This window comes from Pelodiscus sinensis, chromosome 6, assembly GCF_052426305.1.
Source record: "Pelodiscus sinensis isolate ZL-2025 chromosome 6, ASM5242630v1, whole genome shotgun sequence".
NCBI classification, from domain to species: Eukaryota; Metazoa; Chordata; order Testudines; family Trionychidae; genus Pelodiscus; species Pelodiscus sinensis.
Window position 1 is genome coordinate 6,233,511 of NC_143057.1, and position 23,196 is coordinate 6,256,706.

At 41.4% G+C, this 23,196-nt stretch overlaps 2 protein-coding genes and 1 long non-coding RNA gene across 10 annotated transcripts in view; 2 read left to right on the top strand and 1 right to left on the bottom strand.

Annotated features, from left to right (window-relative positions):
• The window catches only part of FKTN (fukutin), a 32,207-nt gene extending 10,077 nt beyond the window's left edge, over positions 1-22,130 (top strand). Inside the window, exons 4-12 of one of the 5 annotated variants that reach the window (XR_016349834.1) lie at positions 4,030-4,233; positions 7,045-7,322; positions 10,071-10,203; positions 12,023-12,152; positions 13,314-13,447; positions 14,710-14,837; positions 15,707-16,095; positions 21,383-21,440; positions 21,662-22,130. Coding sequence is in view for 2 of the 5 variants with exons in the window: in XM_075931359.2 (XP_075787474.2) it covers positions 4,030-4,233; positions 7,045-7,322; positions 10,071-10,203; positions 12,023-12,152; positions 13,314-13,447; positions 14,710-14,837; positions 15,707-15,920 (1,221 nt within the window). In the remaining 3 variants the exon portion in view is untranslated. Of the gene's footprint in view, positions 1-4,029; positions 4,234-7,044; positions 7,323-10,070; positions 10,204-12,022; positions 12,153-13,313; positions 13,448-14,709; positions 14,838-15,706 lie in introns of all 5 variants that reach the window. The other 4 variants (XR_016349832.1, XR_016349833.1, XM_075931361.2 and 1 more) reach the window with 4 other exon arrangements.
• Positions 1-23,196, bottom strand: part of LOC142829791 (uncharacterized) — an 81,555-nt gene that overhangs the window by 56,087 nt on the left and 2,272 nt on the right. The window contains exons 2-3 of one of the 4 annotated variants that reach the window (XR_016349835.1): positions 15,823-16,076; positions 9,339-9,471 (exon numbers count right to left, since the gene is read on the bottom strand). This is a non-coding gene — a long non-coding RNA (uncharacterized LOC142829791). Of the gene's footprint in view, positions 1-9,338; positions 9,472-12,431; positions 12,570-14,677; positions 14,816-15,822; positions 16,077-23,196 lie in introns of those variants that run through there. The other 3 variants (XR_012904581.1, XR_012904579.1, XR_016349836.1) reach the window with 3 other exon arrangements.
• Positions 16,032-23,196, top strand: part of TAL2 (TAL bHLH transcription factor 2) — a 36,174-nt gene continuing 29,009 nt past the window's right edge. The window contains exons 1-2 of the mRNA XM_075931363.2: positions 16,032-16,095; positions 21,383-21,440. The gene's annotated coding sequence lies outside the window, so the exon portion shown is untranslated. The remainder of the gene's footprint in view (positions 16,096-21,382; positions 21,441-23,196) is intronic.

A 23,196-nucleotide genomic window follows, 5' to 3' on the forward strand; every position in this document is an offset into this window, starting at 1 on the left:
GGGGAGCCAGTTGCTGCCCCACATTGCTGGCTCTGTATAAGAGCCCATAGAGCTGGGTGGCAGCCAGCTCCCTGGGAGCAGGGTTGGTAACTGGGAGATTGTGCATGTAAGCTGGCTCCTGGCACGCGCCTGTTCCGGCTGCTGGCCCTGCTCCTGGGGAGCTTTTTATTGCAGAGCGTGCAGCATTTAGCCGTGTAACCGCTAAGATTTAACAGTTACATTATTGACTGCTTCTTACATCCTAATTTAGAATCCTGCAAATTTGCAGCTATCCATGGCTCATTTTTGTGGATACAAAATTTTGTATCCACGCAGGGCTCTAATCAACGCATTTCTTCGGTGAAAAGTGACTACAAACATGACATTTTCCTTTCCCCACAGATTTACACCCTGTTACTCAGAAGCAGAGCTGCTCACTTTAATGCTGCTCTACCTTCCTAATAGTTGTGTTGGTGGCTCTGCAGAGCTCAGAGGGGGAACAGATTTAATCTCTTCCTGTAAAATGCCTAAAATCAATTATAAGCAGCAGACCCTGGCCTACAGAACATATGTTATCGGACACAATGTGTGAAAAGAAAGCCATAACTTGACATTCAAATGCAAGTTGAGTTTTCAGGGCTGATAGTTGGAGGCTGGGACTTGATTACCTGCATCCTGCTTCAAAGACCTTTTCACACCAAGAAACACTGGAGACATTCCACAGAGATTTCAACAACCTACACCCCACCATCAACCTCAGCCTGGACCATTCTACACGAGAGATCCATTTCCTGGACACCACAGTACAAATCAACAATGGAAAATTAGACACTACTCTCTACAGAAAACCCACTGACTCATACAGTTACCTACATGCTTCCAGCTCCCATCCAGAACACACCATACGATCCATCATCTATAGCCAAGCCCTTCGATACAATCGCATCTGCTCTAATCCCACTGACAGAGATCAGAAACTTCAGGATCTCTACCAAGCATTTATAAACCTTAACTACCCACCCGGAGAAATAAAAAAGCAAATTGAAAGAGCCAGACGAATACCTAGAAACCATCTACTTCAAGACAGACCCAAGAAAACCAACAATAGAACACCACTTGTCATCCCCTACAGCCCCCAACTTAAACCTGTCCAACACATTATCAATAAACTACAGCCTATACTGGAACAGGATACCAAACTCCAAGAGGCTCTGGGAGACAGACCCATAGTCTCCTATAGACAACCACCTAACCTCAAAATGATTCTTACCAACAACCACAGGACATACCACACTAATACCAACCCTGGTACTTTCCCTTGCAACAAACCCCGTTGCCAGCTTTGTCCACATATTCACTCTGCTGATACCTTTATTGGGCCTAACCAAGTGAGTTATAAGATCAAGAACACATATTCCTGCGCATCCAGAAATATAATTTATGCTATCATGTGCCGAAAGTGTCCGTCTGCTATGTACATTGGACAAACGTCTCAGACACTTCGCCAAAGGATCAATGCCCACAAAACAGATATTAGACAGGATCACAAAGAAAAAACAGTTTCTTGCCATTTCAACCAGAAAGGACATTGTCTCAATGACTTAATTACCTGCATCCTGCTTCAAAAGCCTTTTAAAACTGCACTTGAAAGGGAATCCTCTGAACTGTTATTCATGCTAAAATTCGACACTTTGCGCGGGAGTCTCAACAAAGGCTCTATTTATCTTACCCATTACAAAGATAGCTTCCCCAATTATCACCTCTAATATCATTAGCTCACAGACATTTACCTCCCCTCTTCATCCCCCTTCTGTTCTGAAATTTGATTTGTCCTTTTCATGTGTGTTCATTTTTTTGATTGTATCCTTTGGCATATATGGTTGTGACAATTTTCTTCCACTATTTGATCTGAGGAAGTAGGTCTGGCCCACGAAAGCTCATCATCTAATTAACCATCTTGTTAGTCTTTAAAGTGCTACATAGTCCTGTTTTTTGCTCTTGACTGAATACATTTGATTTGGAATTATTGAGGTACAATACATACACTACGCTGCAATGACACTTGTACGGACACTTTTCAGAATAGAATTTCACATTTGTTGGTAGTTGATTTAATCTATCCTGCAGTGTTATATTAGGTTAACTTTTAATTGTACTCACAATACGATACATTGCTGTAAATGTGAGTTGACTTTTCATCTTCCATGGAGATATGAATTTGTGTAATTGAAAGAATACCTATGTGAATCAAGCTAGCAAATCGCCATCCTAGAGGCTGGATTGTCTTGCTTGAAGCATCTAGTCCTTACAGTGCTTTTTTTATACTTAAAAGCATCAGAGTGCTGTAGACCAAACAAAGAATGCGCTACATACATGCTTGCCTAAACAATGCACCTTTTGTGCCTATCAGAAACCATACAATTACAAAGAGCATACTTGATACAGGATTGATGGCATGAATTGTGCGTTTCTGTTTAACAGAGTGACTTAATGTGCTCTGGATAGTTTTGAAATCCACCTGCTAATTCCTCACTCCCAAAAATAAATATGCACAAATTCCTGATTAGATTTTTGCCTGTTCCACAGCAAAAAAAACCACTGTGAAATAGCGCTACTATGAACATGTTTTATGATCAGAGATTGTTAGCTTCATTCTTCAGCTACATCTAGATTACATCCATCTGTCGACAGAAGGATGTAAATGAGCAGGATTTGCCATGTGGCGGTGAGCCCCGCTTGCCAGACGCGCGGTTTTGCACGCTGCGCATGCGCTGATTGTGCTGCAATGCCATGCTGGGCTAAAATCTTCTCGCCACGGGAGAGTAGATTGCCCTACTTGTCGAGCCCTGTAAATAAGGCACTTCAAAAGTGCAAATGAAGCAGGGATTTAAATATACCACGCTTCATTTGCATAATTGCATCATGGCGCTCTTTTGAACAAGCGCTGTTTTCGAAAGAACTGCGTCTAGACCGCGGTTTTACTTTTGAAATGGCACTTGTTCGAAAGAGCGCCATGACATGATTATGCAAATGAAGCATGGGATATTTAAATCCCCGCTTCATTTGCACTTTGAAAGTGCCTCATTTACATCCCTCTGTCAACCAGAGGGATGTAATCTAGAGGTAGCCTTCTTGTCAGTTTCATCATTTGTAAAATAAGAATATTTATATTTTGGTCATGTTGATGGGAATTAATTAGTTACTGCACGTACAGTGCTCTGAAGACCTAAAGTGGAGAGAACATGTTAATTGTTGTTACAGCATATAGTATCTTCCTGTGTAGTAATAAACTCCTCTTCCTCCCTAATTTTTGTGACCATGTTGTAATATGACTAGCTCAGATGATTATATATACTTGTTGACTGGGATTTTTTTTTTAAAGTAGGCTTGTAAATAATTTTAATTCCAATTCATATGGATGTCACAATTTGTGCTTTCAGGAAAATTATATATTTTTGTTGCTAATTTTAGAAGTGGAAAAGGCCAGTACTTTTCACTAAACCCAGAGTTTACTTTTCATTTTGCTGCTGTTTAAAGATTGTCTCAAAAACTAGTCTAACCCCACGTTTTCCAGTAGAGGGCTCTGCTGCACTGCGAGAAATGCACTGGCCAGAAACACTGACCACAGAACATGAGCTTAGAGTTCTTGAAAATATATGGACATGAGAGCTCCTATGCATTCACATAAGGACTACATCACATACATGCCATTGCACATAATGTATAGCCAGTAAAAAAAGGATTTTCCATCAACTAGTGGATCAATCAGTAAGCGGGGAAGCCACAGCGGGGTTAGCTCCCAGGCTGGAGGGACCCAGTGTGAACCAGGAATCAGCTGTCAGTCCCTGCTACCCCTCTGTCCTCCCTGCCCCCCACAGAGACAGTGCTGGGGGGAACAGGCTTTTAAGCTGTCTCCCTTTGCACTGGCTCCTGCCCTTGCTGCCTCTGGTAGCGGGAAAGATCATTTCCTAATGGATTCATAATTTTAAAATGTAAACTTTTACATATATATAAGGTGATCTGATTCCTATTTTTTGCTCTTCCAAACAGCACGTGATTAAGAAATTCCTTGGTTTAGTGTCCAGTCACAATGTACCAGTGTATCTCATTGATCCTTTGGTTCTGGGACTAATTCATAAAGACTTTGAACAGCTCAGCAGCTCTTCTGATGGCGTGAGCCCAGAATGCAAGTATTTCTGTGCTCCAAGGGACTTCACTACCTTTGCACTACTGGACAAAACATGGAAACATGAAGTAAGGTTTTCTCCTTGTTCATTTTTGTCTAGTGTGATGCACTCAGTCATTATAGGATTGATGGTTGATCAGAACACACACATTAAACATGTACAGGTTTAAAGTTTGTTAGGTAAAACTGGTCTAAAGGTGGTGTTTCACCTAGAATTTTTTTTGTTTAAGAAACCTCTTGAGGTAAAGTGCAGTCATGAAACAGTCTGTTCAAAGTAGAAGGCATGTGGCAGGGAAGTCCCCTGAGATAGACTACTAGCACTATGGAGGGAGCTCAAGTAAAATGATTTAAAGGCTGTCTCAGTGAATTGAGAATCCATCATGTAGCCCAGAGAGAGTTGAGGTGAAAGAGAAATAGAAACTTAGCATGTGTATAGCTATAGTAAATTTTTAGTATCCATTGCAGAAGCAGAGATGTTAATGTCCATTTATGATTGTTTCATAATATACAGCAGCCACACACTGATGTATATTTGTTACCTTGCCATTTATTGTTTCTTATGAGATTTTAATTAAACTCATGACAAAAAGCACCCCTGCCATTTCCACGTTATTGTTTTCCCCTTTCATCAAGTAATGGGCCTACCCTGTCCTTGCTTCTAATGTATTTGTGGAATGTTTTCTTCTTATTCTTTATGTCTCTTGCTAATTTGATCTCATTTTGTAATTTTATCCCTACATACTTGTCTTATTTGTTTATATTCATCCTTTGTAATTTGACCTGCTGTCTACTTTTTTGGTAGGGCTTTTGCGCTTTTTTTTTTAATAATTGAAAATCTCCTAGTTAAGACAGGGTGATCTCTTGCTATATTTCCTATCTTTCCTATACAATGAGATAATTTGCTCTTGAGCCCTTATAGTGTGTTTGGAAAACTGCCAACTTTCTTGAACTTTTTTTCCTCTAAGGCTTGTTTCACATGAGATCTTACCAACCAACTCCTGAGCTTGCTAAAGTCTGCTTTTGTGACATCCATTGTTTTATTTGGCTATTCCCTCCTACATTGCCTTAGAATCACAAACTCTGTCTTTTGGTGATTGCTTTCACCCAAGCTTCCTTCCACTTTCAAATTCTCAACCAGATCCTCCCTATTTGTCAAAATCAAATCTAAACTGTCGCTTTCTTCACCTTCTAAATTAAAATAAAAAAAAATCTCCAATACAGTTGAAGAACTTGTTGGATAATAATCTGTGCCCTGCTTGATTATTTTCCCATGTTAAGTCCCACATACTACCAGTCCTATGCTGATGGGAGAGCTTCTCCTCTTGACATAGTTAACCTCCCTCTGCAAGAGGCAGTATGTATATCAGCAGGAGAAGCCCTCCCTATGCTGAGAGCTAGGTCAGTATAACTGCATCTCTTGTGGGGGGTGGACTTTTTATACTTGTGAGTGACATAGTTACATTGAAGCACATAGTGCAAGCCTGGCCTTAAATGTTCATGTAGACAAACCCTATGTGTGGAAGAGGTTTCGGATCCCAGTTTGTGTTAGGGATGTAAAAATTTTAAAAAACAGACAACAACCCAGTAACCATGTAAAGGATAGAAATTCAATCAGCTACACGATTAAATGCTTTGTGGGCTGCCAGTGGTTGCCAGACCCGCAGGCTCCCAGCACTGCTGGACCCCGTGGGCTCCCGGTGTCTGCTAGCTCTGCCGGCCTTGCAGGACTCCTGGTGGCTGTTGAACCTGTGTTGGCCCCATCAGCCTTGCAGCTGTTGGCCCCATCAGCCTTGCAGGCTCCAAAAGGCTACTGGACTTGTAGACAGTTATTGCCGCAGGCTCTGCGGGCTTCTTGTGGTGGTCGGAAGCTTAACTAGTATGCTTAACCAACAAGCTAATGCTTGTCGGTTAACTGTTAAACTCTTACATACCTAGTCCGTATTGTATGATTATAGGGCCATGGTGTCCAACCAGTTCTGAAGCAGTAGCCATTATAGTGGCTATGCTATAGTGAACTAGCCACATTATTCTGAAAATGTAAATAATTGTGTGAGCCAACGAGCCACGCTCAAGCAACCAAATAGCCACATGTGACTAGCGTGTTGGATGCCCTAGTTATAGGGCTTTCACTAAGGGTGTGTCTAGACTACATGCCTCCTTCGACGGAGGCATGTAGATTAGCCAGATCGGAAGAGGGAAATGAAGCCGCGATTAAAATAATCGCGGCTTCATTTAAATTTAAATGGCTGCCCCGATCTGCCGATCAGCTGTTTGTCGGCAGATCGGGGCAGTCTGGACGCGATGCGCCGACAAAGAAGCCTTTCTTCATCGGCACAGGTAAACCTGGTTTCACGAGGCTTACCTGTGCCGATGAAGAAAGGCTTCTTTGTCGGCGCGTCGCGTCCAGACTGCCCCGATCTGCCGACAAACAGCTGATCGGCAGATCGGGGCAGCCATTTAAATTTAAATGAAGCCGCGATTATTTTAATCGCGGCTTCATTTCCCTCTTCCGATCTGGCTAATCTACATGCCTCCGTCGAAGGAGGCATGTAGTCTAGACACACCCTAAGAGAGAAGCCATCATATGGTTTCATTGTACATGACAAAACTGGGAGAAATGGGGGGAATTTAAGCATTTAAAACAAATCTGTTTATTTTGGTATTGCTGTTATTTAGGTCGGGGAAGTGAAAATGAAAATATGCGTAGGCAGTTACCACCCTTTTAAGGCTTAGGAGAAATTTTGGCATAGGTAGGGCTTGATTCTGATCTAAGTTGTGTGTTGTGAATCAAGAGTAACATGCACACATGAAGAATTAGTCCTTAGTGTTGAAGTCTTGTTTATTCTCTTCACAATAAGTGTTGTTTCTCTGATGTTTAGGTGAGCTTGTTTAGAGCTGCTGAAAAAATGGGATTCCAATGGCTAAAGATACAGAACAAAGACCCCCGTTTGGAAGGGATGGATGACCTCTCTGGGACTGAAATTCCCTTCCACTATATCTTCAAACTGGCAGCTCATGCCATCCACTTGGTGGTCTTTTATGAGAGGAGTGGTAACTATGTCTGGCATGGCCCACTGAGGCTGAAGCAACATGTAGACAGAAAATTTGTGCCTTTCCGAAAGCTACACTTTGGTCGCTACCCTGGAGCTTACAACAAGTAAGTTAAAACTGGAGGAAGGCAAGGAGGATTTAAGGGTATTATAGCACATTAAATACTGCCGCCTTTTCTTAAAACGGGCGGGCAATAAAACGGTGTCAGTTTGCCAGGGTTGCCCACTGCTGGGATGCCGCTGCTCTATTTTACTTGTACCTCTGCAGGTACGTGTGATTATAGATCCCGGTTGGCTGCAGATTGATGTTCCCAGCCAATGGGAGCGGCAGGAAGCGGTGCAGACTAGGATACCACTTCCTGCAGCTCCCATTGGCTGGGACTGGCAATCCACAGATAACAGGAGCTGCAATCGCCTGTACCTGCGGAGGCAGAGAGAAATGTAGTAGTGGTGGCCCGCCAGGGGCTATCCTTAGCAGACTGAATTTGCCCACCCACTCTTAAAATCAGTGATTTGCAGTTCTAAAGGGCAGTTATGAAATTCATCTCGCGTGTTCACTAAAATGCAGGTGAATTGGAACTTTAAGGTGACAGATCCAATTATATGAACAGTAAAACAAGTCTTTTCCCCAATTTACAGATGGAGAAATTGAGACACAGAGAGGTTAAGTGGTTCAGCCTGGGCATGAGAGATCCAGTAATGGGCCCAACCCAGCATTGATTTGTGGTAGGATATTTTGATTTCCAGAGAGGAATAATAGCACATCTTACCAGCAGATAATTAAATGACTCTGCTTGTCAGCTTAAGTCTGAAATATTTTGAAGGTAATATATATCATGCAAGATAGGGATTGGCATATTACCAGTATCCAATAAAGATGTGTAACCTCTTTCCATGCGTTTTATATTGTGCTACAGAGCCAAAACTTGGCCAGAAAACTTCATATCTGACACACTCAGCATTGAAAAAAGGGAAGGCTACATTTGCAGCAAAGGTCTGTATAATAGTACCTAGCAACTAGTGTGGAAGGATATTGAAGAGAGATCTTTCTTATGCCAACATAGCTGGATCAGAAATGCATTTGAAACCATTATGTCAATCCCCTCCCCCATATTTATGCACAAATATAGGGTTTTGCTGGTGCAGTAGATTTAGGTCCATTAGTTTAGATGGTTATATATGGCCTTTTGAAAACCAGTGGTTTTGCAGGCTTGGTTACCTAAAAAATAGCCTACTGGAAGTTATCAAAATCTCTCTCCCCACCCCCGCACCCTCCAAAATTTTTTTTTGAATGAGCACAACCAGTTTCGTAAGAGTAGTAATATATTATCTGCTTCTGCACCATTGAAAGCAATGGAAGTGTTGCCATTTACTTAAATGGAACGGGGATCTAGCCTTTAGTGCTTTTTATATTCAGTTAATTTTTACAACACCCCATCAGGTAGGAAGTATTAGTAACGTCGCTGTACAAATAACCTTGCTGCTTCAGCTTCCCTAAGGGGGAAATATGCAATGGTGGTGTGAGGTCTGGTATGAATTATTTCCTCCAGACTTATATTTAAACTATGCCTCTCTTCCATTTTTAAAGTTACTAAAAGTCACTGAAATAGGAACTTGGCATGAAAGCGCCTCTTCTGCTAAAATTGGTCAGAACCATGGGGCTTGACTCAGAACTTTCCCAGAATTCTGGGGTTATCAGATCTGGAGTTTTGGGGATTTTTGAGAGAGAATTTGATTTCGGGATTTTCTGTACTGTGGCTAATTTTTTTTATTATAGGGGGCTTGATTCAAAAAACATTCTTTCATTCACTTTAGTGGGCTATGGATCAGGCCTGGTAAACATGATAAAATAGTAGTGTTAGAAATATTTATAAATAAGGGAAGGTTTAAAAAAAAAAAAAAAAAGGAGGGGGTATCCAAAGAGTAATATCTCTGGGACAGCCCTTTGGGAAACCGATAAAGAGCTCAGTAATGGTTGACTGGAACTCCTTGTAACCCGACTCTTTGCGTCTCAATTTCTTTTCCTATCTTTCCTTCTGTTTTTTTCCTTCCCTGAGAAACATGCACTTTGGTATTGTAAGCCCAACCTTCTAAGTCACCACAGTCAGGGTGCTTTCACTTACATGGTGTTTCAGGTGCATGTGAAAAATGGCAAATTGACATGCTTGTTGCAGTCTTGGTGAAGCAAGATGCATGCAGCCTGGCTGTGAGAGTAATACTCCTGCAGTCTGTTTGAAATTGTCACGATAATCAGAACTGAAACAAACACAGTAGTAAAAAAAAAAAGGTGGGAAGGTGAATGCATTGATTAATTTTGGCTAAGAATTACTAAGTTACTAAACCTCCCTTCTATACCTTGCATAAACATTTAAAATCCAGAGCATTATCTATCAAATGGCATTCAACATTTCAGTTGTCATGAAGTCCTAAACTATTGTTAAATTATAACTGTGGAACAAGACTTTCAAAATAGGAAATAATATTAGACTCCTAAATTCATATTTAGGCAACTGAATAAGTGGCGTGGTTTTTTCAACCGACAGCTCCCAGTCAATTCAATGCAAGCTTGCTGTGTATTTGGCACATTTGAAAAATATAGTGATTTATTCAGTTGTCTAAATACATATTTTCATAATATTAGCCCTTCTTTTGAAAATCTTTGCCTAGGAGAATAATGTGTAGATTTTTGTCGCACCCAAGAGGTTTTATGTAATCAGTAGTAATACATTTGGATATAGCAAGCAACTGCTCAATTGCTCAACAGGTTTTAACCTTCATAATCTGGGCCAGAGATAGGAGGTTGGCATTTGATGCCTTCTTGGCCAGGATAATATAATGTCTTTCTTTCACTGCAGGCCAGAACTACAACTACTATTCATTGATGATGTAAAAGTTCAGATTCCAAAAAATCCATCTGAATTTATAGAGGAGATGTCACACTCTCGGTTTCTTGAATGTAGGTACAGAGAGGCTCGGGCTTTCTTTCAGGTGAGTGGTAATCTGGTAATGCTTCCGCTGCAATGTAAAGTAGAGTTCCACTCATAGACCTCCATCCTGCAAACACTTAGGTACTCATAAGCAGGGCCATCCCTGGAGAGGAGCGAGGCCTTGGGCAATCTTCTTCCACATTGCTCCAGGTGCAGGATCCAGGGGTCCTGTCCCCACCCCAACTCTGCTCCACTACTGTCCCAACCCTTCCCCAAGCCCTGCCCCTTCCCGCCCCTGCTCCGTGCCTTGCCTGAAGTCCCCTCCCACGAGCAAAGCAAGCTCAGAGATTTCAAGGGGGCCTGGCACTGGTCAACAGCAGGGGTAGGCCCCCCCTTTTGCACTTACCCTGGTGGCAGAAGCCAGAGTGACCCAGCAGCCTGCTTTGCACCATTCTGCCCCCTTCAACTTGCTGCGCCCCACTTCTCCACGGTGGCAGGTAGGCCCTGAGGCTGGGGCACTGTGGTTCCTGCTGCCACAGTGAAGCGGAACACAGCAGGCTGGGAGAGGGGAGTGGGGCTGAGCGAAGGAGGCTGCTGGGTCACACAGGCTCCTGCCACCATGATGAGGGAGGCAACCCCTGCTGCCACCCTGCAATAGGCCCCCAGCAAGCCCCAGTTGAGACATCCACTGCGGGGTCCTCCAAAGTGCAAGGCTTGGGGAGGCTGCCCCAAACCATCCTGTGGATGTGATGATTCTGCTTATAGGCTTAAAATTAAATGGTTGCATAAGTGCAGCATCGGGGCCTTCATTCTCAGAAAATAAAGACATTAATTTTATATACTTGAGAGTATAGCTAGAACCTTTTTCTCTGAGTCACTGAAGATGTTTCATCTCTTCTGGTTGCATTTGTCTCTTCATTTGAAATCACATGGGGACTAACTAGATAAATGGTCATGTATAAATTTACACGCACTTTAAGACCAGTTTACTTTGTCAGAGTTGTATCAAGCAGCCTTAGTGTAAATGAGAATCAGACCCTGAATATCTTTGTATTTGAGTTCTATGGTATAGCAGTTCTCAGCACAAATTCCCAATGTTCTGGTAATGTTCAGTTTTGGTCACAGTAAGGTTGATCTTACATTACAGCACAATATTTGTAGTATTATGTTTGTATTTGAAGAATATGGTTATTTAAAATCATCCTTTTCAGAAGCTTTTAACTTCTGAAGTGATTGGGCTGAATCTTTTTAAAGCTTGTTCAGAGTAAAGAAAAAAAATGGTTTTGAAAACTTGGTACCAGATTATTCCAGTGTGGAATAGAGAACTTTAGTTGTTCAGATGCTTTTTTGGACACTGATAACTTGAAAATGAGTTGCTACTCTTAAATGACTATGCCTCGCCTGAAATTAGTGTGAACTTGTAACTTTACTGTGCAGTTTTAACATTTGGTGGCACCAAATTGTAAAAATTGTGCTAAAAGTAACCACAGTGAACCCAATACTATCTCCAAGTTGTATCCATGAGAGTTTTGTAATTAACTTTGAGAGCAGGATCAGTGTGCCTTATTGAAAAGTGTAATAATTACAGAGGTTTAATCACAATGTTTACAAATTTTGTTTCTTTAAAATATACATTTATCGTTTTGGTGTAAAAGTCCTGACTTGTACATTTTATCAGTTTGGAAAAGGTAACAAAGAAGATGGTTTATTGTATAGGCATGTACATTTTACTTATTTCATTGTGTATACTGCCAAAGAGCCCCAAAGTGGGAGAGTAGACAGTGTCCAGAGGAAAAAATTGCCCTTTTTTTACTAAAATATTTTTATAAATTAAGGAGCACTTATGTCTGAAAGTAACATAATGTTCTTTAACTCGCTAGCTGTATCCTGATGATGCCTCTCTTGATGCAATGGTTTTCAGGAAAAAAGCCAAAACATTGCTGCATCTGGCTGCCCTGACACTAAATAACTTAGGAGTGAGATTCTGGCTGAGCAGTGGAACATGCCTTGGTAAAGTATTTGAGCTTATATTGTATTGCTTTTCAAACCCTTTGAAGCACCTTTCAAAATCTGAAACATTTAATCCTGTTTAGTTACAATGCTGGTGCCTGGGATTGACAGCTGAAAGCATTAGGTTAGTGGGTGGTGTCTGATAGGGTGTGTGAAGCAGGGCTCCAGTACATTGGCACTGTTAAAACAACTTCTCTACAAAGTCAAAATGAGGACTCCATAAATTATGAGAGAGTAGTATTCTGTTTATTTTCAAGATGCCTTCCAGGAGTTTTAGAGCTATATGCGATGCTGGGTTCGCTTCATAGAAAATGTTGAGCATTTACTTGAAAGTCAGTAGTACTTCAGTACGTTAATTACCTCTCAGGAAACTCTGAGCAGCTTGCACAACCAGGTCAATAGTAATTGGTACAGGTACTTGAAAGAGAATGCAAAGGAATCATACTTCTAGTTACCTTGTATTTTAGTTGCAGATTTTCCTCTATCCCCCATAAAATGGCGTTTAGTTATTTATAAAACTTCAGTATTGGGGGACCCATATGATAACCTATCGACATTACAGGTTTGAAAGCAATATCCCAAATTTGTTACGGGTGAAAAAGATTGTTAAATTCCAAAATAGATTATAGCCACAGATTTAATCATTCTTGTTTATTAGCATTTCATTATATGTTAGTGTTTATTTTGCCTATAAAGGGAGTATTATTTTCATGATGTACAGTGACCTATGATGTGGTTTAAATAAGTTGGGGTGGGGAGCATGTCTGGTTTCCAGTCCCAGCATTTCCAACAGCAGCAGGCAGACAGCTTACATCCCAGAAATAGCTCGTGTTTGAAATGAAGTAATCCATTTTTAAAAATAGAATTGTGACTCCATAAATATTAGATGAAACTTGGCATAAAGGGCTCAGACCAAGAATAATGTTCTTTTAAAAATGCAATTTAGAAAACATACGTTTGAGAGAGATTGAGGGGTCGCTATTTAAGTTGTAATTGGCCCCCTCACAATCCTACCTCTTCTGACCTAGGTGTCTGTGTAGGAGGCAGCTGAATGGCTTCCCTCAAAGAGATCTCAGCTATTGACACAAGACACTTTATGTTGTTTCAGCTCTAGCTGTCTGGTCCCCATGTCTGTGATGTCATTTTTTTTCTCCATTTTAGGCTGGTATAGACAGTGTAGTATTATTCCTTACAGCAGAGATGTGGATTTGGGGATCTTCATACAAGACTATAAATCTGATATTATTCCAGCATTTCAGAAGGCAGGACTACCACTGAAGCACAAGTTTGGCAAGGTTAGTGGGTAACATATCTGAATGTCACCTTCATTATAACATTTCTTTCAAGGTTCTGGTTTTCTGAGGATGTTTAAAACAGTTTTCATGAGAGGGTCTCTTAGGTCTTTATTCTGCAAATATTTGTGTTCCGTTAATTTACCCATGTGTAAACTTATTGACTTTCTAGCTGAGTTGGTGGCAACAACATGGGATCATGAGGGTGTAGCAAAGCGACAAAATCACATGTCTCGAACAGAGATGTGGGAGACCTCTGAGTTAAAAAAATTACATTGATTGTTAATTAAAATTAATTCTGAGTGTGTCATCATGGGCGCTATATGACCAGTGTCAGAGTGTGATCTCACAAACAGTTTAGCTTAGATTCAGGGACTCCTCATTAATTGGTGCTAATATACAAAGGAAACAAAAGGAAAGGAATGCTAAATATGGGCTTCTTTTAATAAGTCATTCATTGAAGTTATTCTCCTCTTTTACTTGAGAATCCATCTTCTCAAATTGGAGTCAGCTTTGTATTTTGAGTTCTAAGAAAACACTCCTGCTGTGAGATCTGGCTAAAGAAATGTGGTAACACTTACATTGTTGCAAATGTGGCGAGGAGTCCTGTGGCACCTTCTAGACTAAATATGCAGGTCAGAATCAGGCTAGAGATGACGAGGTGGATCCAATCAGGGAGGATGAGGCCCACTTCTAGTAGCTGATCTGGAGGTGTGAATACCAAGAGAGGAGAAGCTGCTTTTGTAGTTAGCAAGCCATTCACAGTCTTTATTTAATCCTGAGATGATTGTGTCAAACTAATTCTGATTCTGGCCTGCATATTTATACCTGCCTCTGGAAATTTCCTCTACATGCATCTGACGAAGTGGCTCTTTGCCCACGAAAGCTTATGCTCCAGCACTTCGGTTAGTCTATAAGGTGCCACAGGACTCCTCGCCGCTTTTGCAGATTCAGACTAACACGGCTACCCCATGATACATTCTTGCAAATATAAAGTATACAGGACAGAGCTATGGAAAGTGGTTTTCTGTAACCGTAGAGAGCAGATGCCTTCTTGGAGATGGCTTGTTAAAGGGTTTCCTTGGTGACCAGATTCCTTTTTCTCTTTTTATCCTTCGGGTACCCCCCTAAGAGGGGGGTACCAGAGATTGTAACACGGCCATTACTCCCCTGTAACATGCCAGCACTAATAAATCACAGAAACCTTCCGTTGTTTATTTCCTGGTTGTTAAATTCTTATAGGAGAGTATTTGTCCATCTCACAGGTAGAAGACAGCTTGGAACTCTCCTTTCAGAGAGAAGATGATGTGAAACTTGATATTTTTTTCTTCTATGAAGAGGATGACCACATGTGGAATGGAGGAACTCAAGCTAAATCGGGCAAGAAATTTAAGTATGAATTCATTTCAGATCGATAGAAGGGAAAACAAGCTGAACAAGTTGTTACAGTATTAGATGCTGATACGTGTCACTGTAACAGAAAGTTGTAGAAATAGTAATTGTAGTAGTTTTAAAGTTGTAGATATAGTAGCTTTAAACGTTGTTATTGTTTTGGGCTATGAAACCCACACCATTAGGAGTTTTCACTTTCTGGCCCTTTGTTCTCTCAAAGCAATTGTGGAATGTGGGAGGAAATGGTGTTGGTCAACCAAAGAGAAGTGATTTTGTTTAAATCACGCTAGAATCTGATTCTTCAGCTTAGAATGAGTTTCTGAGGGTGTGTCTCCTCTGCCCATGTTACAGCGCTGCCATCACAGTGCTGTGACGTTGGCAGTAGCTTTATCACTGGGAGCTTTCATTTACTATTTCACAGTAGAAACAACAAAATATATTAGGTTTAAATAAACCAACTAAAACAAATCTCCTGGGGGAAATTAACAAAAACTTAGCCTCGGGATAAATAATATTAGCATAGGAACACTATTCATTGCCTCATTTTCAAACATTCATTTAGTACCATTTTATTGGAACAATTATAGTTAAATAATTATTTACAACTATAATGATTACAACATTTTTGCCTTTGAATTAGGGATGTTAAAATGCATGTATTTTTGTAAACATGTAACGGCTGAAATTTTCAGCAGTTACACGTTTATATGTGGGGGCCCCGGTAGGAGCCAGCTTTCTGGGGCACTACACAATCTGTACTGCTTAATATTTTTAAAAAATCAAATGGAGTAGTGGCTGCCAAGGTTTTGTGTACTGAATATTATGCCTATATCTGACTCTTAACTATTGTGTTCTCTTATTGCCACATAGGTATCTGTTTCCTAAGTTTACACTGTGTTGGACTGAGTTTGTAGAACTCAAGGTACATGTGCCTTGTGAAACTGTCCAATATGTTGAAGCCAACTACGGCAAAGACTGGAAGGTACCTGTGAAGATGTGGGACTGGAAAAGCTCTCCATCCAATGTGCAGTACAATGGGATGTGGCCTGTTGATGAATGGGATGATGTCATTCAAGTCTTCTGATCCTATGGACTTAACCAGGATTTATTTGGTACCATTGGACCGATCCATGCTTAATTTGCCTCACTCCAAAATGTCAAGATCAGTTTTCATCCATTTCTTCGGGAGATCTTGGTGGATGCACTACTCACGATAGTTACATCTGGCACTCTGAGACAGCTAAAGGAAAAGAATGAAGGTAGTATGTGTGAATTGAGAAGACTAGCTAAAAGGAAAGAGATACAACAAAAGGAATGTAAGAAAGATCGAAGTGGGGATATAGGTAGGAAAAAATTTTACTCAAAGCCCATCCAAATGGCTCAGCAGGCTTTGTCTCACAGAGGGAAGGGTGTAATTTCAGAAATTCAGCACTGAAATATTAGAGTGGTGGTCACCATACCTTACATAGGCAAATTGAGCTAAAGCATCCCTCTCGCAGTTGTGGCAATCAGTCTGACTTCAGAAGTCACTGGCATGTGTCCAGTTACTCAGAGCACATGTGACTGCTTTGTGAAAGGGCACAACTAAGGTAGCTAGGGATTCAAAGGTAGCCCTAGATGAAAAGCTGGAGAAGACACTGAAGAGTCCTATCCACATCAGAGGATGTGTGGGCTTTCTTAATATGCCCGTGGGAAAGTCTGAGCTTAGGGCCTATTTAAGAAAAATAGAGAGATTTTTCTATTAACCACTTTATGTAGATGTGTCAGGGAATACTATCGACAGTTTAGTTTTTTATGCAGAACTGTATGCTATCAGAGGGCACCTCATATAAAAGAAGAGTCCATCATTCTGCTCTCTGATGCTCTAAACCATGTGTCTCAGCCTGGGAGTTTCAAACAGATTTATAAGGTCACAATCACCCTACTTTTCTTTGGAGTTTGAGAGGAGTGGAGTCCTGACACTTTGTTGTTGTTGTGTCTTGGAGTCATGTTGTGGACAAGTTTGAGAATCACTACTCTCATCTTTGAGTGTAAACACCAGGCTGTTACTTTGTATACAGCTGACAATTCTTCTCTTAGATTTACAATAGTGTAATCAAAGACTACTGCTGGTGCATCACTGGATTTAAAAATCTAACGGTCTCTTCTTTCATTGCTACTTGCATTTTTAGTCAGTACTTTCTTGTTTTGGGAGGGATTGCTGAGTAATAGCTTCTGTCTAAGCCCATGCTTAAATCGTTCAGTGTGACAGGTCTAAAGTACAGGCAGTCCCCGAGTTACGCGGATCCGACTTACGAACGGGGCTTTTCTCGCCCCGGAGGACGCGGGCGGCGGGACCGCCCAGACGCGCTGCGGTCCCACCGCCTGCGTCCTCCGGGGCGAGAAAAGCTGCTCCGCATCTCCTTGGTCTGCTGGGAGGGCCCCCCCCCAGCAGACTAGGGAGATGCAGAGCAAAGCCGCGGAGGAGGTGGGCGGTGGGACCGTGGAGCGTCTGGGCGGTCCCGCCGCTCGCGTCCTCCGGGGTGAGAAAAGCCCCGTTCGTAAGTCGGATCCGCGTAACCAGGGGGACGCGGCGGAGGACGCGGGCGGAAGGACCGCCCAGACGCGCCACGGTCCCACCGCCCACCTCCTCCGCGGCGAGAAAAGCCGCTCCACGTCTCCCTGGTCTGCTGGGGGGGCCCCCCCAACAGACCAGGGAGACACAGAGCAAAGCTGCGGAGGAGGCGGGCGGCGGGACCGTGGCGCGTCTGGGCAGTCACGCCACCTGCGTCTCCCTGGTCTGTGGGGGGGGCACAGCCAGTGCGTCCCCTCCCCCCCTCCCCCCCAGCAGACCAGGCTTTTCTCGCCGACGCCTGGGGTAGAGCAGCTGGGGCGCTGCCGGGTTGGTCCCGCAGCACTGCTCCCGGGCACTACTGGACCAACCCGGCAGCACCGCAGCTGCTCTGCCCCAGGCGACCTGATTCAGCTGCCACTGGTCAGTTTCAGCAGCGGCTGACTTGGGGACGCCTAGGGCAGAGCAGTTGGGGTGCTGCTGGGTTGGTCCAGTAGCGCTGAGATGCGGCGCTGCGGGGACCTACCCTGCAGCGCCCCAGCTGCTCTGTCCCAGGCATCCAGATTCAGCCGCTGTTGAAACTGATCAGCGGCTGATTCCAGGAAGCCCGGGGCAGAGCAACTCTGCCTCAGGCTTCCTGTAGTCAGCCGCTGGTCAGTTTCAGCAGCGGCTGAATCTGGACGCCAGTTCCAACTTACATACAAATTCAACTTAAGAACAAACCTACAGTCCCTATCTTGTATGTAACCCGGGGACTGCCTGTACTCCCAAAGTGAAGTCAATGAAGCTAAATTACTCTGATTTGCTCACCTTCTTCTTAGTGTGTAAGCCAGGAACTCTGGGGTTGTTTTTGAAAGATGAATGCCAAATGTACTGGGGCTAACCCTGGGCCTCTCATGGTGCCAGTGTTGAGGTGTTTTAGTGCTTTTGTATCTGTATAATAAGGTTGTAGTCCAGATTTCTTTGCCTGAGTACACTAGTTATCTACAAGTCACAGCTTTTCTGTCCATTACTGGTTACAAATAGAACCAATCTTTGTTTTTTAGTCAGTTGATGCATAAATACTGAATTTTTCAGGTATATGTATCCAAAGTAATAAATTTTTGAGTAGCTAACACAGCAGCATCTGAATGGCTATTTTGCTGCTGTACCATTCCAGGTGCACACTGGGGCTTCCTTAGTGTTTACAGAATGTGTTACACATTTTATTCCTGCCAGAGCTGTCTTGCCACTGAATGCTGCAGTAAATTATTTAGTATTTGGCAAGTACTTTAAAAAATGGATTTGTCATACCCTTAATTACTACTGGCTTTTTAAACACTACAGAAACATCAGTGATTTTTTTGCCAAATTGGAGAGGGGAAGAGGGGAATCCTAATGTGTGGGTTTTTTTTTTGTTTTTGTTTTTTTTTACTTGATGAGGTGAAACACTGAGTCTGTGAAGGAGGATGAGTTCTCAGGTGGTACTCTTTGCGTTCTTTTTTGTTGTTGTTATTTATGGCCTAAAACTAATCTCCTTTTGATGTTTTTATTATTCAGAGCTCTGTGTTATGCAGCACTATGTTATTAAATAAGGCACAGTTGTTGTCTGTTTTAATAATGTGATAGAGCTTTGGAATAGAATGATATGATTGTGTCAGGTTAGAAAATTTGCAATCCTGTCACAGATTTGTGTTTTTATATTTGTAAATGGAGAAGCTAGACGAAAACACAAAAATGTGTCTCCCTAAGCAGACTAGAATGCTTTAAATAGCTGTCTGTAGTGCTGTATATGTGGGTGTGTCTAACTTATTGTTCAGGCTGTTAAAATATATTTGTCTCTTTAGCAGAAATGTGTTCTTTAACACTGACTGAGGCCGCGTCTACACTACCACTGATGTCGCTCATGGGTGTGAAAAAACACACTCCTGAATTACATAAGTTTGATTGTTAAAAATGATCCCATGCACAGCGCCATGTTGGTGGGCACGACATAGCTTCCATGCATGTTGAGGTAGTTTTATTAAGTCACCAGGAGAATCTGTCCCGTTAGTGGCTACTCGAGCACTCTTACACCGATTCATTTCGTTGCATTGGTACAGCTGTGCTGCTCTAAGCTCATTAGTGTGTAAACATGGCCTGAATAACTAAGTTTAATTTTCCACTCAGTCTTCTAATATACCCATTTTGTTTTGTTATCCAAGGCAACGATTTTAGCGTACTGTGCAGTGTTACTATTTACTGTGGAATAATTTGAAAAGGAATGTTTTTGATCTTTGTTTTTCTAAATTGTTTATTGATCATGTTTACTTTAAGCTTTTATTTTTAATAAACTCTATGAAAACTATGTTGTTTGTACAAAATACCATAAATTATTGCCTGTATATGAGAAATAGATTATATTATTGATTATGGGGTTCGAGTTTCCGTTCACTTACAATTGTACAATCCCGTTGACTTCACTGAGGTTGAACAGGTGTAAGTGAAGGAAGAATGTGTTCCAGCTTCCCAGCTAGTGCTGCAAACCTGAGATTCACTCAGTTATTTACCCATTCTTGCCTTATAAAATGTGAGTACCTTTCACTTACCTACATTTCTTTTTTTATGTAGTTGCTTTGCCCACGTAAGAGGGCAGAAGGACAGTATTAAGAGTAACAGATTTCTCACATCTGTCTGAAATTTAGAATCTCTTTAACGATATCTATACACTTTGTTCTAACTGTAGAAGTCTCCTGGTCTGCTTTCTTTATTTGTTAGCCTATTTTCTGCTTCCAGCAATATAAAATCTAAACTTATTACAACAAATGCCACATGGTGAAATAACATAAGGAAAGAGGCAGAAGATTCTGAAAGAACCCTAAGTAAAACCAAAAACAGCCATCCAATGTGTAGTTGCATCCATTTTTCAGAATATTTCTAGAGATCCAGCTTGAGAGAGAGCTTACTGCAGCTTCCCTTTAACAAAATGGTTCCTCTGATGACAGATCAGATCATGTCCTTGCAAGACACACAGTAAGATAGAAGAGTAACAAATAGAAAATTAATGATACATTAAACTCTAACTGGAATCATCATCTGCTCCCTTATCCTGTTATGCATCTGGCTCACCTTTTCATGCTGGAGATGATTTGTAGCTGTGCTCATCTCACTCCACTCGGTGTATTGCTCTAGCTGTCGCTTAAGCTTGACAACCAGAGCCAGCCTGACACAATTAATTTTGTGACACAGGAAGTCAAATTTTCTGACATTAACTCTATGCAAACGCCATATGCAGAGCTATGACAAGTGTAACAGTATTGATCATGACTTCTGAGTAAATGGCAGACTTAAAAATCTTCATGTATTCTGTTAGGAAGCACTGAATTGTGGAAGTGTCAAAGGCTTCACCAGCACCATCCAAATCTTTTTTTGTTATTAAATTGCTTTGAAACGGTCTGTAATTTTGTGAGCTTTAATTGTCATTAGCCTGAAGTTTGCCACACACAATCGAATCCCAAATGCATTTTTGACTTTGCAGGTTTCTGTTTGTTTGTTTGTTTGTTTTTGCCCTCTTAACTAAAAAAACCCCTATTTTTGCAAATGAAAATGTTTGTAGGCAACAAGGTGGGGTTCAGATGTCACTGCAGCAGTGCGAGGGCTTAATCCAGCATGGTGCCAAATATTCTAACCTCCAGCCAGCAAAGAATTTAGGCACTGCTTAACTTTAAGCATAAGAATAGTCCTGTTAAAGACATTGTAGCCCAGTGCAACTCATGGGCAAGAAACAGGCAGGGGAGACTTGTTAAGTTGTGCAAGATCATCTATAGTGAGATTTCACACCAGTCTGTGCTAATTAGAAGTCATTAGTGTTTTTTTAAATACCATGTTTAAAATATAGCTAGAAAACGATAGTGAGATAATATGCAGAAGTTGATAAATACAAGGAAAATCACTAATTATCTTTTAAAATATTTAAGTAAATTTAACTCTTGCACTGTTCATATCTATGGAGACTGAAGCAGTGTATTTATCTACAGGATGGGTCTAGTGTTGACAGTAGGATGTCTCATCTCTAACTTCAAGGAGGCTACTCATGTGAGTAAAGTGAAACATTCTGAATCTCATCAGAAACAGCCTTGTTTGTAGAATCTGAGTCTTAGTTTGATATAAAGTAAATGCCAAAACATTTTTATATAATCTTTTGCTGAATCCCTGATTTTGGATGTCATTTCTTCACACTTTGTTCCATTTCCGGATGAATCAGCTGCATTTTGATCAACATTTGCAACTTTGTTTATTTTATTTGTATTACTTAGCTCCTAGAGACCCCAACCGAGATTGCAGCCCAAATGCTAGGGGGACTATACAAACAAGTAGACAGAAACAGGCTGCTACAATCCTAAACAGACAAGACAGAAAAAGATTGAGAGGGAAAGAGGAACAGAAAGGTGAAACCACTTGTCTGCGGTCATGCAACAAGTCAATGAAAGCTGGGAATAGAACCCAGAGGTTGGGTCCTATTCCAGTGGACCGCACTTTACTTACTTTGTTTTAGAAAAATTATTCCTAGAATTCCATTGCTGTCATTTTGAAAATATTGTGCCATTTATTTTATTCTCCCAAATATTCTTAATATGTTGTCAAATTGTCCTATATTTGTTTCACTATACATGTTGACAGATTGTCTATATTCTTCTATCTCTGCTGCCTTTCCCCTCAGCTTTTTACTTGTAAAGTTGTTGTATATTTTTTGCAAAGAGGATTATTAAAAATGGACTATTTGTTTGTCAGTCACCACAGCCTTCCTAATTTTCCACTGAGTTTAAGAAAAAGCTGCACATGAAGGGCCAGATGTTTAAAAAATGTCACCACCACCAATTCCCAATCTGGTGCTTGAATAGTAGGGCAAGATTTTAAAACCTCCTTGGCACCCAGCAATTATCATTAGGAACAGTAAAAAATCCCTGTCTCCCACATTGGGAATAATAGGAGGTGTAGGATGATCCATTATTGCATTTAGATGCTAAAGTGAGGATTTTGAAAAATCTGGCTCCAATTGAGGGTGCTGAGTGGAATGGAAAATCTGGCTTACAATAGGTTATAGGCTGGCTCCTGCATCTCTTGTGGGAGGTGCTAATTAAGCACCTTCGTGGGCTATGCTCAGCACTTTGTAGGACAAGGTCCTTTGAGTTGTTTCTCCTCCACTCCCCCCCAATATTTTAAAAATCTGGCTTTATTGGTGGCTTCTGTTCTCCATTCTTCTATCCACCTGTCCTGCTAGTAAAGCTCAAAATGATGACCTTTAAGATATGAATAGTTCACACTAATAAATCCCGCTTTCTTTGCTATCCACATAAAGAAGTGCAGGTGCCATTTATTATCTGTTTCCCTTGAAACAGTGTCTATGGAGGCACGGTTCATGGCCTAAAAAACAAGTGAACTTTAGCTCTCTGCCACTTCAGAAATCCGTTTATGGTTTATGTCCTTTCTATAAGTCAAAGTGCAAGAAGGAGAAAGTTCTGCATTATTGGCTGCCAGTTTCTCCATAGTTGGGGAGTTAATTTGTTTTGTTCATGTGTATGTGATATTACAGTGAAACAGGTCTGTAGGAAGTTCCAAAGATCAGATTGTAAGGGTAATGGCCATTTTCACTACTCATGTCCATCCTTTATTTACTAGAAGATTTACCTGTCATTGGTCAGGTCCTTAATTCATTTTTGATTTTTGGAAAATAAAATGGTGGGGCTGGAGATGAGGGGTTCAGTTTGCAGGCTGCCCTGGGGAGAGAGGATGAGCCCAGCCTCCTCTCACCACAGCAGCTTGGGACCAGGTGAGAAGCACCTCTCCATGA